At 42.1% G+C, this 13,876-nt stretch overlaps 2 protein-coding genes across 2 annotated transcripts; one reads left to right on the top strand and one right to left on the bottom strand.

Moving 5' to 3' along the window:
• Positions 1-3,180: 3,180 nt before the first annotated feature.
• On the bottom strand, positions 3,181-4,326 carry fjx1 (four-jointed box kinase 1). The gene has a single exon (XM_076286634.1). The coding sequence runs from the start codon at positions 4,324-4,326 to the stop codon at positions 3,181-3,183; it is 1,146 nt and encodes a 381-aa protein (XP_076142749.1).
• Positions 4,327-7,977: 3,651 nt separating this feature from the next.
• Positions 7,978-13,270, top strand: pamr1a (peptidase domain containing associated with muscle regeneration 1a). The gene is made up of 11 exons (XM_076286633.1): positions 7,978-8,137; positions 8,453-8,578; positions 8,793-8,907; positions 9,531-9,748; positions 10,035-10,142; positions 10,388-10,585; positions 10,866-11,051; positions 11,159-11,225; positions 11,377-11,609; positions 11,932-12,269; positions 12,689-13,270. The coding sequence occupies exons 1-11, from the start codon at positions 8,008-8,010 to the stop codon at positions 13,268-13,270; spliced, it is 2,301 nt and encodes a 766-aa protein (XP_076142748.1). The 5' UTR covers positions 7,978-8,007.
• Positions 13,271-13,876: the final 606 nt, after the last annotated feature.

Below are 13,876 nucleotides of genomic sequence, written 5' to 3'. Positions count from 1 at the left end.
TTCACAGGTGTTCTTGAGCTTTGGACTGCAATTTATGGGGAAAGTGTGAAATGTCTTTCTCTTTCCACATAGTAGACAGACAACATGTAAGACATATTCCCAGAGTTTTCAGAAATACCTACATGAATAATAGTATGGGATTATACAGGAACCATAACATATTTGGAAAGAGTCAATTCACTGATCAGATGTAGATAAATTACTGTAAGACCTTTCAGTATTTTTTTATAGAATACTCTATCATGTGTCAAGAGTTTAATTCTGTTTTTAGGCTTGTTTCATTTACAACTGGAATTTAACTGAAGGGTCAAAAAGAAATATGTTTACAGCTTTATTGTGCAATTTCATGCTAGAGTGGAAGAGATCATTCTTTCATGTTGTGTTTGGTTTTGTAAATACACCATATTTTCAGCCGTCCCAAAAATATGAAGGGTGAATGCTTTCATAGCAATGCTTTCATGTAGATTCTCAAGAAAATAGGAATAAAGATGAAAAACAATCCCATCCCTTAAGGGAAAATAAGTGAGAGAACAATGACAAACTGGATATGACAAGGAGTATGAGTCATGCGTGGAGTAGTGGGCAAATGAGGTAGCTAAGGAAGGTAAAGAGATAAAGAAAGTAAAGAATTGAAGCCCAAATGACAAACATCTCTAAATTATTGACAGAGGTATGTTGCCTGGATTAAACCCATTCTTTCCTTTTCTTAGTGTTGAAGAGTCGGTTCAAAATCAGTCTTGATACTAAAGGAAATTGCTGCAGTATGGCCTAGCCAGGTAGCCTAGAAATCTAGACGCACCCTAGCGGCAGCAAATTACATTTGCTGCCAGGGCTACTAGCCAGGGGTAAACTCACAAAAGCATGGGAAACATAGGGTTGAGGGTCCATGGCAATTCACTGTGAAATTCCCTTTCTCCTAAAAATGGACAGCTAGATGCACTTGCCATGTTTAAAACTGTGTGTCAAAACGTCTGTTTAACACTGAATTCCATGGGTCCTATTTGAACAACCGACCACTTGCAAAGTCCCACCCATATGTTAAATAGCCATGGAAAAAATAGGAACATATCAAAGAAAACAATACTACATCCTCCTCCAAAACGACATTTCTTCTGAGATGTTTTAAAATGTTTAAGACCAATTTTTATTTAAAGGAACCATATGTAAGATTGTGGCCAAAACTGGTACGGCAATCACTTTCAAAATACTGAAGAGCGGTGTATCCCCTCCCCCTCCCCCCTGACTCGAGGTTGCCAACCCTGATGGCGAAACACTACTGACTTCGTGATTAGTAGATAGGTGGAGGGTGGCGCATCAGGCCAAAACACAACATGACATGACAAAACACAACATCAACATCAGTTGAGGGCTGCAACTTCACTTTTTAAATGACAATATCCTGGCCGGACTACTGTTGTCAGTGATATAAGTATTTGAAATGAACATGATTTCTTAATGTCTAGTGACATATCAGGGCCATTTTATGATTAATTGAAATATTTTTCTTACATACGGTTCCTTTAACTGACACCAACTTAAATCTGACTAACAGTCCACTGAAAGTGCCCATCACATGCTGATGGCAAGGCCTGTAGAAAATATACATTAACAACAAGTAAAAACCGAGTAACACACTGTCAATATCTTTTATGACAGATCTGATAGTGGAATCTATCATCTCGCTTCTCCAGGAGCAGCAATTTTGTTGTGAACAAAATCAACTCAAACACTGTCAGGTGATGTAACTGCCACAATGTTGTTAATTAGTACATTGTTAAAGCCCACCCAAACAATTTGGTTGGCCTGAACATCTTGCCCGTATATTTTATGGGCAGGATAAATTCGGGGTGTGTTCCAGGCTACAGGCTATCATTCTCAGTTTGATTTCATGATGTGAAGCTGAAATCGATATCGCAACTCCTTTAGGCAAAATCGCCTTAGTTTACCACCTACAGTATAAGCAATATGTTGCAATTTGTTTTGCTTTTTCACCTACCTGCTCTACCAACATCCAAAAAATCAGGTCTAGTAACCAATCTGAGGACTCTTGTGACTTTGCACCCTTTTCCCTAGTTGGCCAACAGAATACAATTACTGTACATTTCCCAGTCTGTGGGATATGATGAGAATGAACTCCCCTGGTAAGCCTTTACTATCATAATTAGTAACCATAAGTTGGGGTGCCTTGGCGTTTTGGTTTGACCGTTAATGAGCCTTAGCCCCAAAAACATTGAGAACATCTGAGTGAATAGTACAGTATATCAGCATTCATTTCTAGAAATAAGTTTAAGTGAGTATACTCTTTTGATCCCGTGAGGGAAATTTGGTCTCTGTATTTATCCCAATCCGTGAATTAGTGAAACACACTCAGCACACAGTGAACACACAGTGAGGTGAAGCACACACTAATCCTGGCGCAGTGAGCTGCCTGCTACAACAGCGGCACTCGGGGAGCAGTGAGGGGTTAGGTGCCTTGCTCAAGGGCAATTCAGCCATTCCTACAGGTCGGGGTTCGAACCAGCAACCCTCCGGTTACCAGTCCGAAAGCGCTAACCAGTAGGCCATGGCTGCCCCCAATATAAATAAATAAATATTATATATATATATATATATATATATATATATATATATATATATATATATATATTTTAATAGATTAATGTCTGGAATTATTCATTTATCCTATCTGAAGGAAGTTATGATCAGATGCCTGGGCTGGTTGTGTCTGTGCAAGCATTTTCTGATTATGTCTGTGCAAGCATTTTCCTTGACCCCCCCCCCCCCCAAAAAAAAAAAAAAAACACAAAAAAAACACACACACACACACACAGAGACACACACACACAAACACCATGCCCCAACATGGACCCCCACTGTGGCTGGGCCTGCACCGGCTCTTTTTTAGCAGAAGTTTTAGCTGTTTTGATTTAGCAAGAAAATTGAAGAAATTTTCTAATATTAGGTAGGCCCTATGCTATGGCAACAAATCCTCTTGAAATAAAAAATTAACTGAATAGCCTACTTCAAATGATAACAGAGTCATCACGATAACTTCAATACAATCAGAGGTACATGTTTACTGTATAGGGTGCTCTCTCCAAGAGAATGCTATGACATAAAAGAAACACAATCAGACATGAGATTAATTTACAGCAAAATGCGAAACAGGCTCAGCGTGTCTCAGTTTGCATCGCTTTTGCATCGCTCTACATGTTCGTACAACAGGTCAACCCGATTTTGCAAGGTCTCCAAATGTTGTTCCGAAAGAAACCCAAGCTCAAGTGCCAATGGCTCGTCTGCCTTATAGAGCTCAAGCAATCGTGAACTAACGTTTTTTTGAAGCTTCAATTCTGCTATGCGTTGAACAGTCCTCTTTCGGAAAATACAAACTGTCCTCAAGAGTCTCTTGTGATACTTCTCCCACGAGTTCAAGACTCTGTAGCCGTGCACTAGCCCAGCTTCATTGTCTATGAAGACCAAGCCCCTTTTAGACTTGAGAAGATTGCTAGTGGTTCTCTCCATCATGCGCGCGTCCCATTGTAAATTGAAAAGATTACTTGCAAGTCGGTCAAAATTTGCAATCAAATAATCAAATAATATGAGGTCGGTCCATTGCATCATCTCAATTAAAAACGTTGTTGTTTTGTTTCTCAACGCGTTAAAACACACATTGGTCGGGTTTAAACCTTCTCCTCCTTTCCGCAGAGCAGTCGGTATGAACACGCCTGTTAGATTTGGTACCCATTCAGTCAGTGAGACGATTGCTTCTGTTGTCCAATGCAAAGATTCGATACTTTCACGAACAAGCATCCATTGTTTTTTCTCTGGATCCGGTTTGGATAGAACTGTAGGAGGTAAGTTGTAAATACCAAGCATCCTTGCTAAGTGATAAGACAGTATCTCACCTTGAACCTGGTCAGCATCTATGCCATAACGCACACACGCTTTGGATCCATCTGTAAACGTCGCAAGCCCATTGGTGACTCTGCCACATCCCGATTCTAAATGTATTATCTGTTGGACCTGTGCTCTCTCTCTCCAGATACCTGTATGCTCCTCATCAAACATGGGACGCTCCAGAATCTCCAAGCTCTCGCTCCACAGACAGCCTTCCTGGAATAACTCGATAACTTCACTCGTGGGATCAGACACAACTCGAGAAGTTTTATGCAGCAAATGTCGTGATGCTCCAGTAAGAAAATATCCATTGTCATATCCAACTGGAACCTTTAAACCAAGCTGTATGTCCAGACCGACTGTAGTGTAGAATTTAAGAATGATGCTCGAGAAAAGAAATATGAAAAGAGCAACCTTTGATTTCTTCATGTTTGTCAACTCCGAAGTGTTTGATGAGATAGTCAATTAGTTAGCACCTTTGTCAGATGACCACTTTCAAAAGATGAGGGTAACGTACCTAATCAATTACAGAGTATAGCCTGTCCATAATTATGTAAAACGGAAATAACTCACAAAGATCTTTATAGTCAAATATTTTTTGCGGCAGGTGCAGTTTTGAGAACTAAAACCATTTAAGTTATTGAACGCTGATAGTGCTCGTTTGTGCGTAATCATGTGACCACTATTATGGCGATGTGCTTTGCGGGCATGTGGTAGCCTACTACAATGAGGAATACGCTATTAGGGCTGTGCACTTAACAACAAAATAACTTGTTAAAAAACGATGTTGCAATGTCACAGTCATCAACAAAATCACAATCCCATATCCCACAGGCAATAGGTTACTACTAGCTGCTTTGTTCAGAGGTGAATGAAGAAAGTATGAATGTTTTCTTAAGGTCAAATATTCAGGTTGTTTCTGACATCACATGATGCTGTCCACAATGACACTGGTGAGTGACTTCGAATAATATGTACAGATAAAGCTTCAGGCATGCTTACGCTTTATTATTATTATTATTATTATTTAAACTTCTAGCACTTTTATTTTCAAATACTCAATTTTCAAGTTTCACTTTATTTATCCTTAGAAAAGGAAATTTAGTGTGCAGCAGGATGTCTAAAACACATACACAGAAAAGGACCACAAGATGCCAACAACATTGTAAACACACAGCAATGGAGACACTCCTTCCCCCCAAACCAATGACAGAATCCAATTGGACAGTACACAGGTAAACATCGACAGGAATAAACTTCTTCTTGCATTAAGTAGTGTTTGGTCATATTCGGTTAGTGAAATGCATATTTGTGTTTTCTTGTTTGTTCATGACTGCAAGAGAACCTTCTGTTACAGATGTTTGCTCATTTGAGAGCAGATGGCTTCCTCTAGTGGCAGGACACTGTACATACAAATATACGGTCCTCAGTTTAACAACTCTTTACCCATGCAGTTTTACACCTGTATAGAGCGTTTGTTTTTTCATTACACATGTTTGTATCAGAAACTAAGCCAACACCTTTCTTAAGTATTGTGTTGTATCACTGATTTTCTATAAAATAAAAGTTATTTTATCCTCATCTGTTATGTTACATATAGGTTTTATGCTTCTAGGTTTCACATGGCCTGCTGGGCGGTGTTATCATTAGAGAACAGATTTAACATCAGTTTACAGCTGAAATGGTGTACTGCTTTTGCCTTTTTTCCAAATACTGTTGCAAGATACATTACCAGTCCCTTACAAGCCTTTTCTACCAACAAAGAACTGGCTCCTTTCTGGTTCATGGTCCAGATGTTGAACCGTTCTGAGCATTTTGACCAAAAATAAATCAGTTCAGAACATAAAAAGTTGGGTGAGAGCTGGCTGGCACCAAAAATGCTCCTGTGAATCGGAATGGGCATGTCATTTTACAGTTCAGTAATACACACTATGTCTCTGTTGATGATGCATCCTTCGTTTCATTCAAAACTGGTGGAAATGTGGGCTGGTTCACTAGATATTTTCAAGGCTCAAAGAATTCTAAATGGAAACAGATCTCTGTTGGTCGAAAAACGCCCGTGGTGAATCCTATATTGTCTCTCCAATGTGTTCTGTGTAATTTCAAAACACATGTTCCAAATACCTATTGCATTAGTCAGTCAAAAACACAATTATTTTTTTCCCATTTGGATTAAAGGGCTGGAAAATGGAATCATTTAGTGGTGCATGGAAAATGTGTGTCCATGGAAATGCAATGTTTCATCCCTCTGGCCTATGTGTGCAACAATCTCCTCTGAACAGAGGCCTCCCTGTGGGGCATACAGTATAGGAGTGGAAAAGCTGCTATCAGAACTATAGGCAGACATGCTTTCATCATCAGTCAGTCAGAACATCAGTGAGCAGGAGATGGAACAATCCTTGGGGGAGGAGCCCTGAAATGTTCATTGCCAGGTGAGTCATGAACTTCTTCTCTGCGTTCTCCATTAGCATGGCTCATCTTTTCCCCTAGCAGTATAGACTGACCACTCCGCCAAAACTCATAGCTGTGTCAATATTTTATAGTTCTATTTAAACTCCTTTTCATAAACAAAGCACTGGGGGGGGTAATTCTCACAGATGTGGCAGGACTGAGGACTGAGGTTAAGGGTTTGTGTTCTACAGTGGAGTCCGTCTGTCAGCAGCTGTTGCGTCATCCCAACACTCCTGGAGTATAGTTTACAAAAGCCCAGCAGTCATAAAACAGTCTCTCTGCTCCCAGTGCACAGACCGAGACAGGCAACTGGGTTAGGGAAGGAGGCAGAGCAAGAAGGAAGAACTGTCACTCCGTGCGTTTGTGTGCATAGATGACATGAGAGGAGAGAACGAAGGAGAGGTAGAGAGTGAGTGGGGCATAGTTTTATAGACTTCTCGCCTTCCGGGAGTATGCATTCTTTGGTCAGACCAAAAATTAGGGCACAGTTGAATCTAAATCGAAGCCAAAACCCATTTTGGCCCCTTTTTGCTCTCCATGCTATGCTGCTTTGTGTCTGTACAACGGCCTGGCCATATGGTAAGAGCTACATGTATCATCTCTTCTTGGATGTCATCTAACAGTTATTTTATTTGATCTACCGTATAAAGAAGTAATGCCAACAGGGCTCTAAAACACCAGTCATGTTTTAAAACTGTTTTAATCACATTAATTAAAGCCAGATCAGTACAATGGTAAAGGAAGTGTGTATTGTGTATTCATAGGTTCATGAATTAGATTTAGGAGATGATTAAGCTTAAAATGGACATATCTCTTGTGAGGGGAAGGAAGTCTGTTTTAAGTTGTTTCCTTTGTGGTTTTTCTCTAATGGGCACTGTTTAATCATTACTTTCCACCCCCCGATGTGTCAAAGGTTTACACAGCAGATGTTACAGGTCATGACTGTGTTTTTCTCCACAGAGATGACTATTATCTGAGACATTCCCTGCTGTTGTTTCATCTGTCTAGTCAGCGTGTAGAATCAGAGAGACAGACAGGAGAAGTCAAAGTGTCTGCAGAAATCACTGCTCTCGTTTAAACACAAACCTCAAAATCGAATCGTATACATTTATGCTTGATACTTTAATCTTTAATCTGACCCATTTCTCCTGAAGAGTTTAGGCAATGATGATTGTGCAATGTGTTGTTTATAGGATGGTTTAGTGGTAGATACAAATAAATGGCATGTTCACTGGAAAACATGTACATTTGACAAGGCAAATTGGCACAAGTCAGTTATGTTTACAGTCGCATATATGATCAGTGAAAGTGTTCAGATCTTAATTATTTCCTCTAAAGTATGCTGTGGCCACCACTTTATGAATTACTTTCCACATTTCAAAACAGAGGTGTCTCATATATTTTACATGCCATCAATCTAAGTAATAAAAGAAAAGTCTGCACACTCAAATCTGTACAAGAATGTTTTTATCAAATCTGCAAGCAATCAATCTGCAGTCGTTCCAAGACCTTCCTCAGGCAGAGTAAATACCATCCAGTCATCACTAAAAGCCTCACCTGATGCCAGAGATCATGATTCAGAGAGATCATGCTTCCTGATCTGCCCTCTCAGTTTCCAGGCCCCAGGATGACAAGTGTCCCAGCGCTGAGTGGAACGCCATGTGTCGCTCGTGCTGTGAGTACGACCAAATCCGTTGCAAGTGTCCGTCACAGAGCACACAGGTGGGCTACGCTGTACCCTGTTGCCGCAACGAGCTGGACGAGTGTGATCCCTGCATTATACACCAAGGTGGGCAGACACAATAACAAATAACCTTCATGGAGATGAAGCTCAAAGTTTCCCTTTGACTTCAGCGAGACGCCAAATGAACATGTTGCAGCCTATCCCCCATCTCCCCTGATGTCATCCTCCAGTGTAAACACATGTCACTGGAGACAGAATTGAATAACACCACACTGTCTATAAATCCCACTAAATATAAATACTCCAGACACTCTTGAGCTGTAGTGTATGACAACTGCAGTTGTATTATATAACAACTAGTTAAGTTACAGACAAAACAAACAAATGTTATCGTGCTGTTTTCTCCATCTGTGTTTACAGGGTGCAGCATTTTTGAGAACTGTAAGACGTGCAACAATGGGACATGGCAGGCCCAGGATGATTTCTATATCAGAGAGCAGTACTGCACAGAGTGCCGTCAGGGCTGGTCTGGAGGGGACTGCATGAGTAAGTTGGGTTTCCCCCGTGGGAGAGAGGCTCTCTGAAACATATGTAGGCATGATCTGAATATTGTGTACACTCAATAAACATTGTGTTAATGTGATATTTTGGTATTATTGAATTACGAACAGAGGAAATCCAGAGAACTATGTTGCTTTTTCCTTTTTTGAGGATACATAATTATAGCCAATTACCATTTTCTATTTTTTTTTCTGTCTAGAATGTGGAGGTGTTATCAGAAGGCGTCAAGGTCATGTGACTCTAGAAAGTTATCCCATAAATGCCAAATGTGAGTGGACCATATATGTTAACAAAGGAATGACGGTGGACCTCAGGTGATTATCACTAATCAATCTGTTCTGGAATACAGCTACAATTACAATACTACTTTGCCACTTACTTTCAACACAATCATCTAATATGCTGTACATTAAGTGCAATGCTAATTTGCAAGCTCCAAATTGTACAAACTTGCCTCCAGTGTAGTCTTTGACTTTATAGTGTACAGCCAGACTTAAAGGTGCTCCAAGCGATGTTGGGTAATGTCACTTCTGCTGACGTTCAAACAAAACAGGAAGCTAGCTCGCTACTCCCTCCCCCTCCCTCCTATGCAATTGAAACTCTCCTAAACAAACATCTCTTCGGCGATTGGCTGGAACAGTTTGTTATGTTTTTATGGTCCAGGCTGGACCAAGTTGTTTTTGTTGCCGTTTTTGGAGCCTGGGCTGTCCACAGAGACCGCGTTTTTTTTTTTACAGTGTATTCAGGGCACAGGCAGCTAGCAGATGGTGAGGTGATGTTTGCAGTATGTGACAAAAAATGTTTTAGCTTAGAAACCGCATAACATCGTTTAGAGCACCTTTAATAGTAGTCATCGCTTAGCGCACTTGATAGTGTCATTGTGTAGGCTATATTACATTCTGAACAGTTAAGGTGAAATGTTTTCCTCTTCATGCAGGTTCTCAATGCTCAGCCTGGAGTTTGATCACAGTTGTCGGTATGACTATGTCGAGGTGAGGGATGGTGACCGCATGGACTCGCCTATTATTGGTCGATACTGTGGCAGTGAAAGTCCTCCACCAATCATAAGCTCAGGGTATTCCTTGCACATTCGTTTTGTGTCCGATGGATATAACAACTTTGATGGCTTCTTTGCTACATTCCAGGAGGCCTCTGGTGAGACACTTTATAATGAGAACTGCACAGACTTCTTCTCTTAAACTGTTATTCAAGCTTCCACACTTCATCACCAAAGAAACAGTTTTATGTGCTCTGGTGTTTGCTTTGGGTTTAGAGTCAGTCTTTAATTGTAAATTTAAGAAAGAGGCCATATTTTGTTTCTTGCTTCCTACAGTACTCTTTCAGTCCTTGTCATAGATCATCACTGTGACCACCTAACATCACCGCACAATATGGCCACTGTCTCCTGGGTGTCATCTGGCTTTTTATCTTCCCTCCACAGCATGCAGTTCCTCTCCCTGTCTGCACGGGGGCACTTGCAACTTGGACCCTGTTCAGTCCTTCCGCTGTGCGTGCCCAGCTGACTACACAGGTCATCAGTGCGAGACCTGTGAGTTCTGTTTCAAGTCATAACCACTAAAACAACAGGCACTTTCAGATTGAACATAAAATCCCTATCACAAGTTGTATGGGAAAAAAATGATATTTATTTGCAGCGAGTAGAGGTCAGTATTGGGATGCATGGGTATTTCATAACGGTTGGACTCGTGGCCTTCATAAAAATGTTGACTTTTTAAAGGGTCATGTCCACATAGTCACATTAGAGGCACTAAATCACTCTATCTTTCCATTCAGCTGTTCCACTGAAGAAAGCCTGTGGCGTGCCTCCAACGCCCCTGGATGGGGATTTCACTTTGCTGTACGAAGCATCTGGAAATGCTCTCAGCATGGTTCAGTACTCGTGCCACAAATCTTACCGACTACATGGCACGACACAGAGGAGCTGCTTGTCAAATGGCACATGGAGTGGAGCATCGCCCATGTGTGTCAAAGGTACGGTGGGTCCTCCGACAGACAACATTAGAGAGTGATTTTATACATGGGTTCATCCATAGCATCATGGATTTCTTTTTGTGTGGATTTGTGCCCGTGTGAAATAAGGTGTGCAGCTCTTAAGGAGCTGTGAAAGCTCTTAAGGAGCTGTAAAAGCTCTTAAGGAGTGCACTAAAAGGAGTGCACATGAATTTCCCCTGGGGATCAATAAAGTATCTATCTATCTATCTATCTATCTATCTATCTTCCTTCTACCCCTTCCATCTGTCCTCTATCATAGATTCCAACAAGAATAATTGCCCTTCATTACCTAAGCTTCAACATGGGTATTATAAGACGACTGCTCGAAAGACATCACACACGGTGGAATTTCACTGCAAGAACTCCTATGTGCTGAGTGGAAATTTACGAAGAAGCTGCCTTGCTGATGGAACTTGGAGTGGCAAGCAGCCACAATGTGTGAAAGGTAATATCAACATTAGATGTTTCATATCAATTAAGGGTTACTTTACAGGTTAACTGCTTCTTGTCATTGTGGAAAATACATAATATTCCTCTTGAAAATATCTGCAGCTTGTCGAGAGCCTAAGGTGTCAAAGCTTGTGAAACAGAGGATTCACCCACCTAATGTTGCTCTGAGGTAAGGAACATGCTAGTGGATGTGTACAGTAGATGCAACATTCTGTAGACACAAGAGAGACAATATTTTGTGTTAAGTGCTAATGTTGTACAGGATACAGGACTTCAATATAATGCCATATAATGACACATTCTTTCATCAATTTCTCTAGGAGAAATACCACACTCCACGGGCTGCACTCTCTGACCAACCTGAGAATACCAGGAACAGCCACCCTGAGTGAGGAGGTGACCCCTATCGAGCCACTTCCTGCTGGGTTTCACCCTCAGTATACCCAGATCGAGTATGAGTGTGCCTCCCCTCTCTACCAGCACTTTGGCAGTGCCCAGCGTACCTGTCTCAAGACAGGGAAGTGGAGCGGGCAGCATGTCTCCTGTTCACCAGGTGAGGGCAGCACTGAGCTCAGCCCTCAGCCAGAATCGCTGCAGAATTGCTGGCGTGCACCACGTGTCTAATGGCTGGCTTTTCCATTACTAAATTGTTAATGATGAGTAAAAGGCTTGTGTTCGTCCAAATAGATGATGCTCTTCGCAAACCTCAATAAATTTAGTTCAAAGCACAGTGTTGCTCGGTGTGAAGAAAGGACAAAAATGTAAAAGACAAATGTGCTTTGCAGGACCTACAATCACATTTCAGAGGATATAATAATGTGATTATAAATGACGAACTGTAATCATCGGCTCTCTGTGTTCTTCCCGTTCTCCAGTGTGTGGAAAACTCGGATCGGTCAGTCCCCAGACGCTGGCAGACACACAGTGGCCTTGGCACGCAGCCATCTACCACCACATCTCTGGAGCTAGCGCGGGGAGGACAGAGAGCGAGGAAGCCAGATTTGGTGGGGGGAGAATCGGGGACAAGCGAGGCGAGCGTTGGCGGTTAACATGCAGCGGGACTTTGGTGAACCAATACAGTGTGGTGGTGGCAGCACATTGCGTGACAGAGCCGGGCAGTGCCCAACATGTTCGCCCGGCTGATATTAAGGTTGTGATGGGCAAGCGCAATTTAAGAGTACATATGAACACAGAGACATCCGACTTCTTGCGGGTACGTGTGTGAATTAGAGTGTATCTGGAAAAAAGGGGTGGGGACACACTCATAATCACTTGTCTAGAAATCTCAGAAATCATAGACATAACTGACGGACTTTCTAATGAGCATAAGAATGAAGAATAGAAATCACTGCATGATTGCATAATGGCTGCTATTGCAACACAATCTGATAGTCATAAAAGGTTATTGTTCACTGACTGGTGGCTATGTGATGATCAAAATGTGAAATTACCCAACAGTAGTGTTGTCCTAGGTCTACTGCATCTAATTAATCTCAAGGCACATGGCAGTCCATTAGCTCTGATCTTCTGCCAGGCAACCTGCTTTGCCATTTAGCCCCAAATCATGTCAGGCAGCCATTGTGCATGAGTTGTGCCTGTTCCCCTTGTCTCATATCTGTCCACTGTTCACAGGTTGCTGCCATCTTGATTCACCCAAATTACAACTTAGCTGGGCCAGACTCTGATCTGGCCATACTGAAGCTGCTGGACAAGGCCAGAATCAGCGAGCATGTAATGCCTGTGTGCCTACCCCGACTGCAAGGAGGAGAGGTTACTGCCCAGCAGGGGTATGCCATTGACTGGCCCTTGCCTGAAAACAGTGCCCAGGACGACACAGCAGTTTCAGCTCACACTGGGCTGATTGAGCTGAGGGATGTTTTGCAGTGTGAGAGACAGTACAGACTTAATGGGCTTCCTGTGGCCCTCACCGACAACATGCTGTGTGGCCGCCAGCATCCCCACAGCCCCACACCGGTCTGCTATTCTGCCACTGGTGGAGTGGTCATGGTTCAGTCCCCTCCTTCTCCTCGCAGCCCCCACCTGTCACCCCTCTCAGGCGACGACAGACGTGATAGCGATAGCGACCAAGGAGTCTGGGAGCTAGTCGGCCTGGTGAGCTTTGGGTACGAGCAACGGAAGTGCAGCCCAGAACTTTACATAATCTACACACGTGTGAATAACTTAAAAGACTGGATCGAGAAGAGCATAAAGTAAAGTCCCCTGCTGAACCAGTGTCAATTGAAGGCCTCTGCTTTGCAACACATTGGACTCCACTCAACTCAACTATTGGGTTGGATCTTCTGGACTCGCAGGGGCTTAGACACTTGCATGGTTTAGTAGAATGGTCTTTCAAATCGCAGACACTGCTGCTTTATTTGTCAAAATGATTTAAATTTTTTACTCGATTCGACTTTACTCGACTTTTTTTACTGGACTCGCAGGCGCTTAAAGACACTTGCATGGTTTAGTAGAATGGACTTTCAAATCGCAGACACAGCTGCTTTATTTCTCAAAATGATTTTCATTTTTTACAGCACATTTTTGCAATTGTGTGCACATTTCCCCCTTTGCAATGGAATGCATTATCAAGGAGCAATACAAGGAGTTTGTTGCTGCATTCATGATGGTTATGGGAAAGAGATGTTCTCAGATGAAACACGTTCAGGTGTCTGAGCATGTGTTAGTGGGAGGAGCAGTTAGCCAAACGTGCAGTCACTCATTGAGAAACACTTAGGGGATTTGCAGGCTTTAGCTGCTCGCGTTCCTTGCACATTCACTGGAGTTCCTGTAAGTTCACATAGAGTATCCCCCATAAGATAT

Source organism: Alosa pseudoharengus, unplaced genomic scaffold, assembly GCF_046254945.1.
Source record: "Alosa pseudoharengus isolate Yale_2024_CS ecotype anadromous, Long Island Sound unplaced genomic scaffold, YU_APseudo_1.1 YU_APseudo_1.1_scf_16, whole genome shotgun sequence".
NCBI classification, from domain to species: Eukaryota; Metazoa; Chordata; class Actinopteri; order Clupeiformes; family Clupeidae; genus Alosa; species Alosa pseudoharengus.
Note: the sequence above shows the minus strand (reverse complement) of the source record. Positions and strands in the feature narration are given on the sequence as shown.